The sequence below is a fragment of the Rhineura floridana genome, chromosome 3 (genome assembly GCF_030035675.1).
Source record: "Rhineura floridana isolate rRhiFlo1 chromosome 3, rRhiFlo1.hap2, whole genome shotgun sequence".
NCBI lineage: Eukaryota > Metazoa > Chordata > Lepidosauria > Squamata > Rhineuridae > Rhineura > Rhineura floridana.
This window is the reverse complement of record NC_084482.1, coordinates 88321464-88336228: the sequence shown is the minus strand read 5'-3', so window position 1 is coordinate 88336228 and position 14765 is coordinate 88321464. Positions and strand designations below refer to the sequence as shown.

The window sequence follows — 14765 nt, the reverse complement described above, 5'->3', positions numbered from 1 at the left end:
TAAAGCTGTCCCAGGCCATATCCACACTAGACCTTTATTTCACTTTGAACAGTCATGGCTTCTCTCAAAGAATCCTGGGAAGTGTAGTCAGTGAAGGGTGCTGAGAGTTGCTAGGAGACGCCCTGTTCCCCTCACAGAGCTTCAATCAGAGCATCTGACTGTTAAACCAGTCTGGCCACTGGAGCTCTCTCAGGGGAATAGGAGTCTCCTCTCAGCACCCTTCACAAACTACACTTCCCAGGATTCTGTGAGGGTAGCCATGACTGTCTCAAGTGAAATCAAAGTCTGGTGTGGGTGTGACCCCCTGATTAGCCAAGCCAAGCAGCTGGGAGTCTGGCTTTTAGAACACTGACAGTTGGTTCTTACTCAGCATGGCCAACGTTATCATAGGGTTCCAGCCAAAATTTATTAAATTAATTAAAAATCAGCCAGACATGTTTTTAACTTTTAAACTGCAGAAGATGAAGGGCAGTGTATGGCGCAAGGTCATTAACAGGATTACAGCTCCTCTGTGACCTTGGCTGATTTTTAATGAATTTCAACAGAGTATGAGAACTCAGAGAGAAAAAAGTCTAAAAGGGCTCTGGGGTTTTTCCTCTCTCTTTAGACTTTGAACTCTCGACTCTTTCTGACTATTTTGTTTATCGCCATGACAATTTACAGGGTTAAGCAAGCGTTTCTGAGTTCAGGACTATAATTTTTGTAAGGTTTTATTTTCAAATGAGCTTATGGGAAGGGGGGTATTTTCAATTTAACATTGCAGAATGTGAAAAATCCACACTGGCAATAGTATACTGCCACTCTTTATAACAAGTCATCATTGTGAATCTGTCAGTTGTGAACAACATCTTGCATTATATTATTCTTCACTGAATAACAAATGAAATGTAGTTTTGTCATTCAGAATTTATCCATTGTAGGACTCTCCCCAGGACTCCTCAGAGTATTCTCAACCCCCTCTTATTCCCATGGGCCCCATGGAGAACATGGGTGCAGTTTGGAGAAAAAGTGCTCAAATGGGGAGGCCTGGCAGACCAAAATTGGCCTGCGGGCTAGAGGTTCCTTAGCCCTGGCCTATCTCTCCCAGACCCTCCTGCAAACCAACTAACCATTCATAGCGTCTTCCTTCTTCTTCTCTGGTATGTTTGCTGCTACATTTCATCCCCCACGATCTTCTTTAAGTCCTCCTCCTCTGTTCTCCTCAGTGTTCTGTGCTGCTTATAAAGTGGAAATGGCTCCTCCTGCTCATTCCACACCTCTCCTTTCCTACCCCTGCCTCCTCCAATCCACCTGGGCTTCATTCCAGACATCTGGCATAAGTGGGGAGCCAAACTTGCGTCATTGTCCCTCCACAACTCACCACATTCATTTTCAGTTTTCTTGTTGTGCACATGGTTGAATATAGAGAAGGATGAATCAGTCCATGTCAATTTTGCATGTATTGATTGTCTGTTCAATTTCTGCATTAATCTATTTTTTTAAGAAAGACATATGAACAATTGGTATTTAAATACATATTCTATCTCAATGTATGCATTTCTAAACATACTTTAAATACACATTATTTTACATACTTTGGTGCGTTTTTGAGCTGAGAATTGTATCACAAGATCCGGAGACACACAAAATCTGAAGGATAATGTACTAGTACAAGAGGTGCGTATTAGAAATTCTCCTTCATTCCCAGTTGATTATGTTACGTAGTAACAGCTAGGGAACAGCTGCAGCACTGGGGGACAGGAGGAGACCTGCCCCGGGAGTTGGTACCTGAGCATCTGGGTGCTTGCTTGCTCGCTTCTCTGGGTTGCTGTCTCTCGAGACAGCTGAAGTCCCTAGTAAGTGCTGCTAGGACTGGGACCCCCTGCCTGACCCTGACTTTAGAGAGAGGCTGCAAGTCAATCTTGCAGCCTCTTGCATCAGCTCATGACTGGATCAGGGGGCATAAAAGCCTGGCTGCCCTTGGGGAGCCCTTTAGGGAGTCCTGAGGGCAAGAGCCCTGCCCCCTTCTATCTTTAAAAAAAAACCAATCTAGAGGAGATTGGTAGTGGGGAGGGTGTATGGTGCATGTGTAGTTTCTGTGCAGGCAGGGTGAAAGCCTGTGCAGTGAACTGAATGATAGCAGAAAGTTGTCAGATGCCTTCAGAGTAAGAGTCTGTAACTGGCAGAAGGCTGGCCCTCCCTGGGTGTGAGACGGGGGCGAGTAGATGTGCCCTGTGTGAAAGATATTAAGTGGGTCTGACTGTCCCCAATTCTCTCAGGGGCCTACTGGTATAACTGGATCAGGTAGGTATTGTTGGGTCCATATCAGGTGTTTAGGAGGAGTCTTAGTAAGGAGGAACATGGGTGATGCCACCCAGATCATGGGTAGAAGGAGGTATAGCCATGGGGAGGTGGTGAACGAGAAGATGAGGGCAAGGCTATCTACGCCTTGTTCCTCGCTCCCACTCCTCTCATGGATGGGTTCCTCATTGCTCATCTGCTGTGCTCATTGGCCTGTGTGTGTTGTTGTTTAATGCCAGATCAGTACACAATAAGACCACACTCATCCATGATTTGATCATGGATGATGGTGCCAATTTGGTGTGCATTACTGAGACGTGGGTGGGCGAGCTGGGAGGAGTTGATCTGACCCAGCTTTGTCCACCTGTATACATGGTGCAACACCAGCACAAGCTGGAAGGACATGGGGGAGGAGTTACTGTGATCTACAGAACTTCCATCTCTGTCACCAGGAAACCATTCTGTCTTGGAGCTGGCTGTGAGGGCCTGCACCTGGTGTCAGGCCAAGGTTACTACTGGTGTACTGTCCCCCCTGCTGCCCAACAGCTTCTCTGACCAAGCTGACATCAGCTCGTCGGACGGAGGCCATCTCAGCTGTGGTACTGGAGGAGCCCGGAACGATAGTCCTGGGTGATTTCAATGTCCATACTGAGGCTGCCTCGAGTGTTCCAGCGCGGGACTTCATGGCCTCCATAACAACCATGGGACTGTCAAGTTGTCACCAGCCCGATGCATAGGGCACAGCACACCCTCGATTTGGTTTTTATTCCAGATAGAGGAGGGGGTGTCCTGGAGATGGGGAGGTGGATGTCACCCCATTGTCATAGTCAGACCACTTCCTGGTGACGTTTAGATTTATGGCTAAATAAATAGGTGACCCTATTGAAGCCCTTGTCACCCTGTAGAACAGCGAGGTGCATTGGGCTCTTGACACGGTTGCCACCAAGTGCCCTCTTCGGCATTGTGGAGCCCAGTTTGCACCTTGGCACACCAGTGAGCTAAGGGCAATGAAACAAGCTGGATGACAGCTAGAGCGCAAGTGGTGAAAGACATGCTGTGAGGCTAATCGGGCACAAGTAAAACATAACCATGCCTACTGTGCTGTGATGAGGGCAACAAAGAAGACTCACTTCTCTGCCACCATCGCATCCTCAAAGAGCCGTCCAGTGGAGCTTTTCTGTATTGTCAGTGGTTGTTGACATCAACTCCAGGAGACCCTTCACTGGCTGTCAGGCCCAGGATGTGACTCAGGAACCAGACCAACGGCTGTAGTTAATTCGTGTTTTATTAGGGTAATGTCCAAACAAAGACTGCGTTTTCTCATGAAGCAATACAGGGATACAGGTCCTGCGGCATTGGGAGAAAGTTGACAGAGCAAGGGACTTCTTCCCGCCTGTTCTTTAAGAAGGGGCCAAACGGGCGCGCAATCTTTCGCTCCTCCTTAACTGCCCCTCAGATACTGCCCGCCTTCCCCCCCTTCTCTCCTGTCTTTTCAGCTGTCTGCGTGTGCGCGGTGAGGGGGGAAGCATCACCCCCTCCTCTTCTGAAGTTTCCGATTCCAGGATGGGGGATAGGGGAGGGGCTGATGGTAAACTGCCTCCCCGCTTTTCGGCTGTGAGCAGCCCTCCCTCTTTCCCCTCTTGCTCTGAGCCTGAAAGAGGGGGAGGCGTGAGAATGTCCAGGGAGGGCTCAGGCTCCCCGTTGCTAAGCGACCTTATCACTGGCAGTTCCTCTGTTTCGTCTTCGCTCCAAAGGAGGGAAGTTCCTCCCCCTTCCCTCTGCCATCCATCCGAATACTCTTCTCCCAACTCTCCGGGATCCAGCTCCCCGGGATTGGGACCCCAGCTCTGCCTTCCGACACTGGCCCACTGTGAATTATTTGCAAGGCACTTTGAGGTAAAGCTGCTTTCTTCTGCAGCAATCTTGACACCCCATCCACGTTCCAATGAGGTGTCCAGTGCGACGTCTGCCGATAATGCGGCCAGCAATGTGTCCTCTTGACCCTTGCCCTTCTTGGCTTATTAAAGCTTGCCGAGGGGGATTGACTGAGTGGATCCAGGGTATGGTCAATGCACTGTTGTGGGAGGGAGTGGTTCCAGCCGCCTTGAAAGAGGCAGTGATCCGACTGCTCCTGAAAAAGCCCACCATGGACCCATTGGTCTGCAACAACCAGTGACTGGTCGCAAATGCGCCCTTCTTAGGGAAAGTGATTGAGAGAGTTGTGGCACAGCAATTGCAAGTACTCTTGGATGAAACAGATTATCTTAACCCATTCCAGTCTGGGTTCAGGCCTGGTTATGGGAATGAATAGGCCTTAGTTGCCCTGATGACTTTTATTTGGAGAAGGACAGGGGGAGTGCAATCCTGTTATTCTTACTTGATCTTTCAGCAGCTTTTGATACCATTGACCATGGTATCCTTCTGGGCTGACTTGGTGAGATGGGTATCAGAGGCACTGTTTTACAGTGGTTCCGATCCTACCTCCAAGGTCATTTTCAGAGAATAGCATTGGGTCATTGTCTTTCAGCCTTCTGGCAGTTGTGCTGTGGGGTGCCGCACGGTACCATCTTGTTCCCCATGCTGTTTAACATCTATATGAAGCCCTTGGGAGAGGTCATCAGGAGATTTGGGGCAATGTGTCAGCAGTACACTGACAATACCCAGCTCTGTTTCTCTGTAACATCTGAATTGGAAGAGGCCATGCAAGCCCTCGACTGGTGCCTGGACTCACTGGTGAGTCTGAATACCAGCAAGACGGAGGCACTCTCAGTTGGTGGTTCTCGAGTTTGGATAATTGGTCAGTTTCCTGCTTTGGACGGGGTTGTACTCCCTCTGAAAGAGCAGGTTCATAGTCTGGGAGTGCTCCTGGATCCATCATTGTCACTAGAGGCCCAAGTGACCTCAGTGGCTAGGAGTACCTTTTACCAGTTTCAGCTGTTAAGACAGCTGCAGCAATTTCTGGACCAGGATAGTCTGACCATGGTTGTCCAAGCACTGGTAACCTCGTGGAGCTGCCTTTGAGGCTGGTCCGGAAGCTGCAGCTGGTGCAAAATGCAGTGGTGCATCTGCTCACTGGGACAGGGTATCACCAACATGTCACCCTGCTGCTGAAAGTATTGCACTGGCTACCTATTAGCTACCGGGCTAAGTTTAGGGTTCAAGTTTTGGTGAACAAAGCCCTATATAGCTTGGGACCAGGATACCTGAAAGACCGTCTTATCCCTTTTATACCCAGTCGACTGCGCTCTGCAGGTGAGGGCCTCCCGCAGATGCCATCTCATCAGGAGATCTGTTCTGCACAACACAGGAAACAGACCTTTAGTGTGGCAGCACCTACTCTTTGAAATTCCCTCCCCTTAAATATTAGACAGGCGCCATCTCTGTTATCTTTTCAGTACCTACTGAACACTTTCCCCTTTCTACTCTTCAAGTAGAGACCTTATCCCAGTCTGCGTCTGTGTTGGAATTGCTTTTTAATATGTTTTTAAACATTAAAAAAGATGTTTTTAAAGCTTTTAAAAAATGTTTTTAAAGATGTTTTGTTTTAATATGTTTTTAATGGTTGTTTTGTTTTAATATATTTTATGATGTTTTAAAGTGTTTTTGGTGCTTTTGTTTGCCACGGGCTCGTACTGGGAGAAAGGGTGGGATATAAATCTAATAAATTAATAAATAATAATTACTTAACTCCCTCAAAAGTGTGTGGGGGGGAGAGAGGGGGGGAGGCATAGTTTGGCTCTTTACTGCTCCTGTTTGGGCTACTTACTGTTCCTGTGTTTTTCTTTGACCAACATTTGCACTTTGTCTCTCCTGGTACCAGATTCCAGTACAGAGGAGTCTTCCCCAGCTCCATTAAAAAGCAAATACGAAACCATGGATTTCGACAGCCTGCTGCAGGAGGCCCAGGAAAGCCTGCATCGGTAACAGCCTTAACCTTTGAGGAATACCTCAATACCTCAGTCAAGGCACTTCCAATATGTTTACGTTTTCAAAGAAATGATTAAGTATACAACAAGAACGAGAGAGAGAGAGAGACTGCTGTCCCTTTAAATTGATGTTTACATTGAACAAGCTGCTTCTGTCTGTGAGTCCCCATGGTGTTGATGTTCCACTGCCACACATTAGTATCTTTGCTTCTGACTGGTTGTGTTAGGATGAGCCTGCAAAAGCCTCCTGTCCCCTTCTTATCCACCCCTTTCCCTCTTCCCCACTTCCACCATGGAGTTGTAGCTTTGTTCACCATGACTTTTTTTTCTTTGTCTGTAGTGTGTGATGATGAAATTGTTAATTGTGAATAGAATCAGGATTGTAAACTAATTTTTAATAGAAGAAAGAAATATATACTTATAATGTATTTATGGCTCAGATGTACTGTAATTCAGATTTATTGTACCGCTTCCTTGATTTTTAACTATGCACTGTAATGAGGCACTTGCCCCTCAGCAGATGTGGCCCATCCAGAAGAATGCCCCTTCAATTGGTGGCTCAGTTGAAATTCATTTCCCCTCCCTGGTGGAGCATTCAGCCCTGCCCTTGATGAATCAAGGTGTTGCTGAATGAGGTTCTGCTATTGCCATATAAACCATTCTTTCCATTTGTATGGACTGAATTCTGGGATCGCCCCTTCGCAATTGTTGACGCCATGAGACACAGCATGCTGTGGTTCCACAGTCCAGGGCTGGCTCTGGGTTTATAGGAATGTAGGTCTCAGATGGCAACTTTTTGAGAGTAAAATGGGGGGGAGGTGGGAGAGAGGAAAAGTTTGTAAAGGTAGGGTGTGCATTTCTCCCTTCTTTATGCTGGATTGGCAGTGGTCACAAGGTAGTGAAGCTCCATATGCCTTCCAAAGCAGGGAAATGATACTGTACATTAAAAAAGGCCAAAGACCTATCTAGTTCAGCATCCTGTTTCCCACTATGGCCAACCAGACACAGCTGGGAAGTAGAGTATGATGGCAATGGGCATCCCTTGCTGCTCTTCAGCAGCTAGTACTCAAGAGGTAAAGAGCCTCAAATCCTGAAAGCTACATATAGCCATCACGACTAGGAGGCATTGATAGGCTTATCCTCCAGGAGGCTAAGTCTATGGTGAGACAGAATGTTTGAGAGCCACCCCCAGAAGGAATATGCCAAAAAGTTCCTTAGCATTGCATATACTATGTAATGATAGCAGTGGTTGTTTCATGAGGTCTCATTAAACACGATGTGGGAGTTTGAGGTGGAGGAACATGGAGTAATTCCTTCACAGTCATACATCAGATCACTAGTAGCCTCAGGAATAGTTTTTTTTACCCATCTGGTCACCTAACCAAAGCAAAATGTCCTGTCTCATGGGCAATACCTAACAGAAAAGGGTCAAAGGATTCCTTGCACCTTGGGCTGGGCATAAGCTCACAGCTAGCTAGTAGCACATGGCTCATCAGCTGAGCATCCCTGCCCCATTTTGAACACTACTCTCCTTATGAGTGGAATTGAAGAAGCCATAAAACATACAGTCATTGCTATAAACTCTGTGAAATGACTTCCCCACACTCCCTCTCTCCCACTCGCTATCAGGAAAGACTTGGGTGTCACTGCCTATTTGTTGTGGCCATTCCATTTGACGTCCTCGTGGCTCTGATCTTGTGCCCTGTTTTCTTCCTCCCACCCTTTCTTCACTGGCTTCTCATGGATTCACAAACATGGGCAGAGGATGTGTGCAAGCCTCCTGCTCAGAAAACTGAATAAACGACACTACACACAACTGCCACAGTTGTTACATTCTAAAGCAACTAGGAACTTGCCACAGTATACTGTGCTAAATGCAGAACTTGTAGTATCACTGCTTTTGTGCTGTACTTTGAAGTAATGTCCAGGAACTTGAGAGGCAGACCAAGAAACCAGCAGATGCACCAAGAGATAGCATTTTCTGGTGGGGACCAAATAACTTTACTAAGACCTTCATTAGTCACCATGTCTTTGGTTTATTTTCTACAAAAAGGCAAGACCTCCAGCACTCAGCCATACCATGTAGATAGAATACAACAGCCTTAATTCTGCCAATAGATAGGTTATCCTCTCTTAAGGTCTCTCTGGCATTGGCCTGTCTTCGATTTAAATGGAAAGGCACAAATTGTCGAAGACCTTGGCAACTGCTTGGCTTAGGTCTAACTCTTGTCATCCAAAGGTTTATCTGCCTGACTCAGTAAGAATCACAGAAACATGGTGTCAGAAACACCATGAATGAGGTCAAGGAGTCAGCTACATGTTATCACATAATATTTGACAGTTTCTGTCTTTTCATGTGGAGCTTTTATAACAACAGTACTTTTTCACATGGTAATGTCACAATTTCACGTTGTTGACAAAAATCATTGTCACTGTATTGACTGCTTAAATGTTGCTTGCACCACCTTTGTTTAGAAACTTACTAATAGATTACAAGGCTGTTAGATCCTCCCTTGATCAGCCCACAGCAAGTCTGTCCCAAACAAAGCATCTGCTATTGACAAGTGCCTCATTGTAGCTCTGCCTTTTTCTGTCCTAGTATTTCCTCACCACAATGATGTTTACATGTGATTGCTATAGAGCTTACTGTAGAATGTACATAGCGACACATTTAGGGTGGGTAGGACTGTTGTGTCCTGTCCTGTGCTGTACTGATGTTTTCAGAGAACAAGTGAACAGAAAACAAAAACAAAAACCAGTGGTAACCACCCCAACAACCAGTAAGTGGAATTCTTCCATCTCCTGGCTTGGTTGCAAGGGTAGATCAAAGTTCACAGCTGGCTTTGGTCAGAGAGATGGAAAATGCATCAAATTTTAAGCATGTTGAAAGTGTGGAATGCAGCTGCGGAGGAGGAGGAGCTGTTCTGCTATCTAGAATGAGCTGCCTTCAGTGTAGAGTACTTGCAAACATGGGTTTGTACTTAATCTAGTTGTATATTTCAAGTTACTTTCAAGAGGCTGGACTTGCCAATGATATTAGAGCATGCAAGCGCATGCAAGCGCATGCATATTGAGGAGGGAGGAAGATCCTGTAACGCACATGGCCTCTCAAACCTAGGTGTAGGGAGAGGTGCAATAAGTGGTCTTTGTGTTGCCTGAAGCCTATAAAATATTTATTTTATTTTATTTTTTGCAAGAAACTTCACGAGGACTTTATGCAATACGCACACATGCACCAACGCACACCTGCATAGGGGAAAGGTAATGGCGGGGCACTGAGCCCCTCTGACAGCAGCTGGCCCCAGCAACAGCTGTGAATCCATTACGGTTGAATGTAGAACCTAGCAATATGGCTTGAAAAGCACACACATCTAGCGCTGGTTACACAGGGGGAACAGCAGTGTGAAAAATCTTGGCTTTTACGTACACTTTCCATAGTTTGGAAAGTTGCTCCATGTACTATGGGAGAGGACTTTAGGCTGCTAGTCTGTATCAGAGTATATTCCTGGAGGGACAGATTACCCTCAAGATCCTTCATTGTGCAGAGCAGCAAACTGCAGTGTCACATGCACACTGCAGGAAGTAGTTCTGAGATGCTGATGGCAAAAAGCTCGATTTTGCACAGCACAGGAATTGTGGAGGTCCTGTTTTGGACCCACATGTCAGATCAGCATGGTGGATCCTTTTATCACATAACTTGTGGCTCACCAAACCACACTCAGCTGCCAGCCAGCTAGAGGCTTGATAAGCCTCTTTGTGCTTCCTGTCTTGAACAGGGTGGAGATCAGAGTATCTTGCAGGCCTCAATAGATGGCTGGTGTGCTGTGGCCAGCTTGGTGGGTTCTGCAGTCCTGGTCATACTATGGGGACAATAGCAGGCTGTGGAGTGGGGTGGCAGCACTCATCTGATCTCCCTGCATCTGAGCCACTGCTGCTTACCAGGAGGAGCAAGGCAGCAGGGTGGACTGGCGGAGCCAATATGGCACTCCTGCCGGTGGATTTGCACTGCACCAACCTCCCTGCTGCCTCACTCCTCCCCCTCTCCTTTGCGGTAAGCAGCAGTGACTTAGCTGTCAGGAGGACAGGTGAGCATTGCCACCCCACCACGTTATCTGCTATTGTGTCGGGAGCTACCTTGGAAGCCCCTAGTGCAGTCCTCACTTATGTATGGAGCCACTATATGTCTACAGCCTGTAGAACTCCATTCGGAGCTGGGAAGGGGAAAGAAAAGGTTATTCCTTCTTTAGGACTGGGGAATTAACATGAGCTCTACATTTTGCTATAGCCATCACTGCCGCTACCATATTTGGGCAGATTTCAATCTTGGTGCAGTTCAGCTCATTTTGACTTCATAGGAGGCAGCAGGTCGAGGCCCTCTGGCTAAGAAAAATGGCAGAGGGCTGCCTATCAGCTAGAGAAGGACATTCATTACCTTAAGGTCGCTTCCTCTATCCCATTTAGAAAGAGCATGCTCCTGTGCTTCTCACCACCACCGTAGACTTTTGCAAAGTCTGTCTAATTTACTCCCATGTTCTTTCTTTTCTTAATAATATGCATAAAGCCAACAGCCCCCATGTTCAAGGGGTAGGCCGAGCCATAACAATGAGTAGCAGCAGAATAAACCAAGCCCTTGTGAGATCAGGTGAGAAACCAAAAAAAGGGGGGGAAATCATTTTCCAGGGTGTTTCGGAACAAGAGGGTGTATTAAGAAAGGCAATCATGAGGGAGACATTTATATTTTGAATAAACAGAATTATCTGTATATATGTAGGGGTGGGTGTGGGTGTAGGTGTGATTGAAAGAGAAATTCCTCCTAACTTTTTTTAAAAATTAGGAAAAATACCTTAATGATAGGAATAAGTCATAAGCCATTTCCTTAGCCTTGGCCCTTTTAATAATCATCTTTTTATGTGAAACATAAATCTGTGTTGCGAAATTCAGCATCTGGACAAAGAGGCAAACACTAGCATCAGAAAAAGACTGCATGCGGAAGAGCTTGGGTTCCAAATGTTAACTGAAATATTCATCCCATCTTCTACCTCCATGAAACTCTCATGTCAGCTTTGTCTTGTGTGTCCATGATTAGCATCTTATTTTCTCAGTAGCCCATGTCAAAAAGCCTTAGAGGAATCAGAGAGTGAGGACTCTTTTATTTTCATTTGTCAGGTGAAAATAACAAGGCCTTATCTGTAGCTGAGCATTTCCTCAATTTGTTCTTACAGCAGGGTAGTCTTTTTGTGACACACTTTAGCAATATAAGGATTCAAAGCCTTCTGCTTTCCATTCTTTTCTTTGTTGAAGATGCTGCAAAGAATTGTTTGTTTAGGCCTCATTCTCATTTGCATACTTTTTGACAATTTCCCCATACATCATTTTTATGTGACTACTGGCTCACTCATAAAAAAAATCATGTATGTGTGATTGTAGGTACCTCCTTGCACTTAAGGCACAATGCATCCTTTCCCCCCAAATAACCTGGGGGTTTATGCTTTCCACATTTTATAGCTGGAAGTCTACCATAAGCAATGGATGAAAGAAATGTACTAGAAGTGAGCAGCTATGATGAAGTAAAACTAATTTATTCTAGAATAAATGCTACAAATATGTAACAAGTACACAAGCATTACTGCATGTGAGGCACCTTAATGAAGTGATATCAATGGTTAGGTTGTCACTGACAATCTGTATCTGAGCTTTCCATGTGATTGAATGCATCTCCATACACTACCTACACATGGAAAATTAACATGTCAGGAAGAAGGTAATGTGTAGAATCTCAGTGAAAACTAGACTGATATCTCCCAGTGTTAAGGAGCAAGATATCCAATTCTGGCTTGTGAATTTCTGGGGAAAAAGACAGCAAAGTATATTGTCACCCTAATATTAAATTTAAGATCAGTGAGGCAGACGACAATATACCACGTGCATCAGCCTTAGGCTCTCTGTCCTTGGAATGCATGGCATATGACAAGTGATGGGGAACCTGTTGGACTACAACTCCCATCATCCCTGACCATTGCCCATGGTGGTTGGGGCTGATGGCAATTGGAGATCCCCCTCCTTGGCATATGTCACCCCAGGCTATGATCCAATGTGCACACCAAGCTCTGCAAAAACAAGGAATGCTCTGTTTTCTTCATTGTTCGGGAATTCTGCTTTTCAAAGCATTTCACAACACTGAAGAGAATGGGTAGCCCAGTTTGCACTGAGCTCTATGTGCATAAGAATGCACCAGAACCACTGGACTGGAGGGCTGAATTTTTCAAAGGGTCATTTTACATTGAAGTTTTTTTTAAAATGTCTCAGAAACATTTCCCATTTCCTCATGGAAGAATTTATATATGAAGTAAATAGCAAGACAAACCCCTGGAGAGTCTAGTTATAATATAGCCCTTGGTGCTTGAAGAGGCATTATTTATTAGGAAGGTGAAAAAGAATGAATTAATACCACTGATTGCGGCGTGTGTTTATGAGTGTATGTGAGCCAGAGAGAGTGAAGGAGACTAAATTGATGCATTTCTTAAGAAAGGTATAAGAATTTCACCTAAAAGAGGGGTACATTTGCTATGTTATTTATAAATAAAAACTAGATTTTATCTTTTTTGTTTTTTGTTTTGAAGAGGACACTGCTAATAATTAGAAGGAGCCAGTTCAGGTTCTCTTTTACATGTATTAACTAAGTGGTAACTTACTACTTGGTAAGTAAAAGCAGCAGGATTGACCCCTTTCATAATCGATAAAATCAAGTTTTTCGTTTGCAGTTTTTTTAAAAAAAAATAGTAGAGGATTTTTATATTTCACTTAATCCCCACATTCTGTTGTGTCCTTATTTATGTATTATACTTTAACCTTAATTGGCATAGATTCTTATGCCTCTCCCTTGTTACTGTCATTTTTTAAAGAAATATTTCTTTCTAGTGTGATTTCAATGTCTACCTTCTAAATGAGAGAACGTTTTCTTGTATTTTTACATTGTCAGATTCTATAGTTTCGTAGATGATTTAACCAAATTGCTCAATGTATTCTCTATATCTATCTGGTGGGTATACAAAAGTTCTATTTTAAATTGTGTAAATACTTCAGAACTGGCTTCTTTTTGAAACTCCCATGCTGTGGAGTTACTTGTTTACATCACAAAGACTGTAGAATCTCTACATTCATGTACTGTAAATAGTGAAGTGATCTGCCTATAAATAAATAAATAAATCATAACAAATATACTATGAAGTCCAACATGTCCTGCTTGCTTAAGACTCTGTGTGTGTGGAATTATGTGTCCCATTTTTTGGAGGCTTTCTGTTCCAAAAATAATTGCATCCATGGTAGCAGTCCAGTGACCCTTAGACCTATCCTAGATCCTTTTTACAAATATAGGTCTCCAAACCACAGAAAGGCACCAGCTACCTTGTGGTTTCTAACAGAGATTCAGGCTCCAGGTTAAGTCCACACTGCTTTGAGGATGATTTTACATAATTCCCATGTTTCATTGGGAAATAGCAGCACTCAAATCTGTGGCTGAGTGCAATTGACTTCAGTGCTGCTCAGAACACTGAGTGGATTCAGCCAGAGAGCCATCGTTACAGCTCCATCATTGTGGGCCTCACCCAGCCTCCATGATAAGGTAGTGTGTTTGTAGGAACAAAAATGCACCAGTCCTAAATTGTTTCAACGCTCTTGCCTAGACACATTTGTTTTCAGGGGAAAGGGAACTACTTGCAGTCTTTGCTTCTTGTGCCCTTTTTGCGTGTCAATAGCTCACTGCAATTAGATGATTAACACTATAAAATTACAAAGCCAAAATCAATATCTCCATCATAGTAACCCAGAGTAAAATGAACTAGTAATAAGATCTCTGTTAACCATGGGCTACTTGCAGAAAGCCTTCCTGAAAAGAAAAACCTTTCTCTTCTGAAGAATAGCAGGCCTCTCCGGAAATGTGCTTTTGGCAGATAGGAACAAACATTGTAAAGGCCTTGCTTTGTCTGTTTTTAAAGTTTTTTGTCTTCCTTTTCATGGAAGTTAACCAGTTGTTTTTAAGGTATATTGTTTATCCTGTCTTCTCTTTAAATCAGGCGTTTTGTATGTTATTTTCACAAAGAGTCCATGTCACTGGTACTGAGCTAGATAGTACCAAATGGCCTGATTCAGTATAAGGCAGACTCCTTAGTTCCTAAAAGAGGAAAGAGACCCAAGGACCACAGTGACTCCGAAATTTATTTATGTATTTTATTTACAACATTTATATACCGCTTTATTGTAAAAAACCTCAAAGCGGTTTACAGAAGGAATTAAAACAATGACATTATTGGCAAAAACAGTTAGATAGGTATTTAAAAACATTCAAAATAATAAAACCGACAAGTTAAAAACAGATAAAAAACATAATACAGTAGGGCCCCATTCATACGGCAGGTTAGGTTCCAGACCTCTGCCGGAAAGTGAAAACCGCCGAAAAGCGGATCAGCTGTAGCGTGGGGGTCTCAAACCTAATCCACTGATCGCACCAGAGGAGGAGATGATCAGATCTTCCCCTCCTCAGGCGTGATCAGCTCAAGCAGG

General features: G+C 44.4%; 1 protein-coding gene across 2 annotated transcripts in view; it reads left to right on the top strand.

The window, feature by feature from the left end:
* PPARGC1B (PPARG coactivator 1 beta) overlaps positions 1-13408 on the top strand; it is a 169897-nt gene extending 156489 nt beyond the window's left edge. The window contains exon 11 of one of the 2 annotated variants that reach the window (XM_061616840.1): positions 6101-13408. In XM_061616840.1, the coding sequence (XP_061472824.1) occupies positions 6101-6284 (184 nt within the window). In that variant the 3' untranslated portion in view covers positions 6285-13408. The remainder of the gene's footprint in view (positions 1-6100) is intronic. The other variant, XM_061616839.1, reaches the window with a different exon arrangement.
* The last annotated feature ends 1357 nt before the right edge of the window (positions 13409-14765 follow it).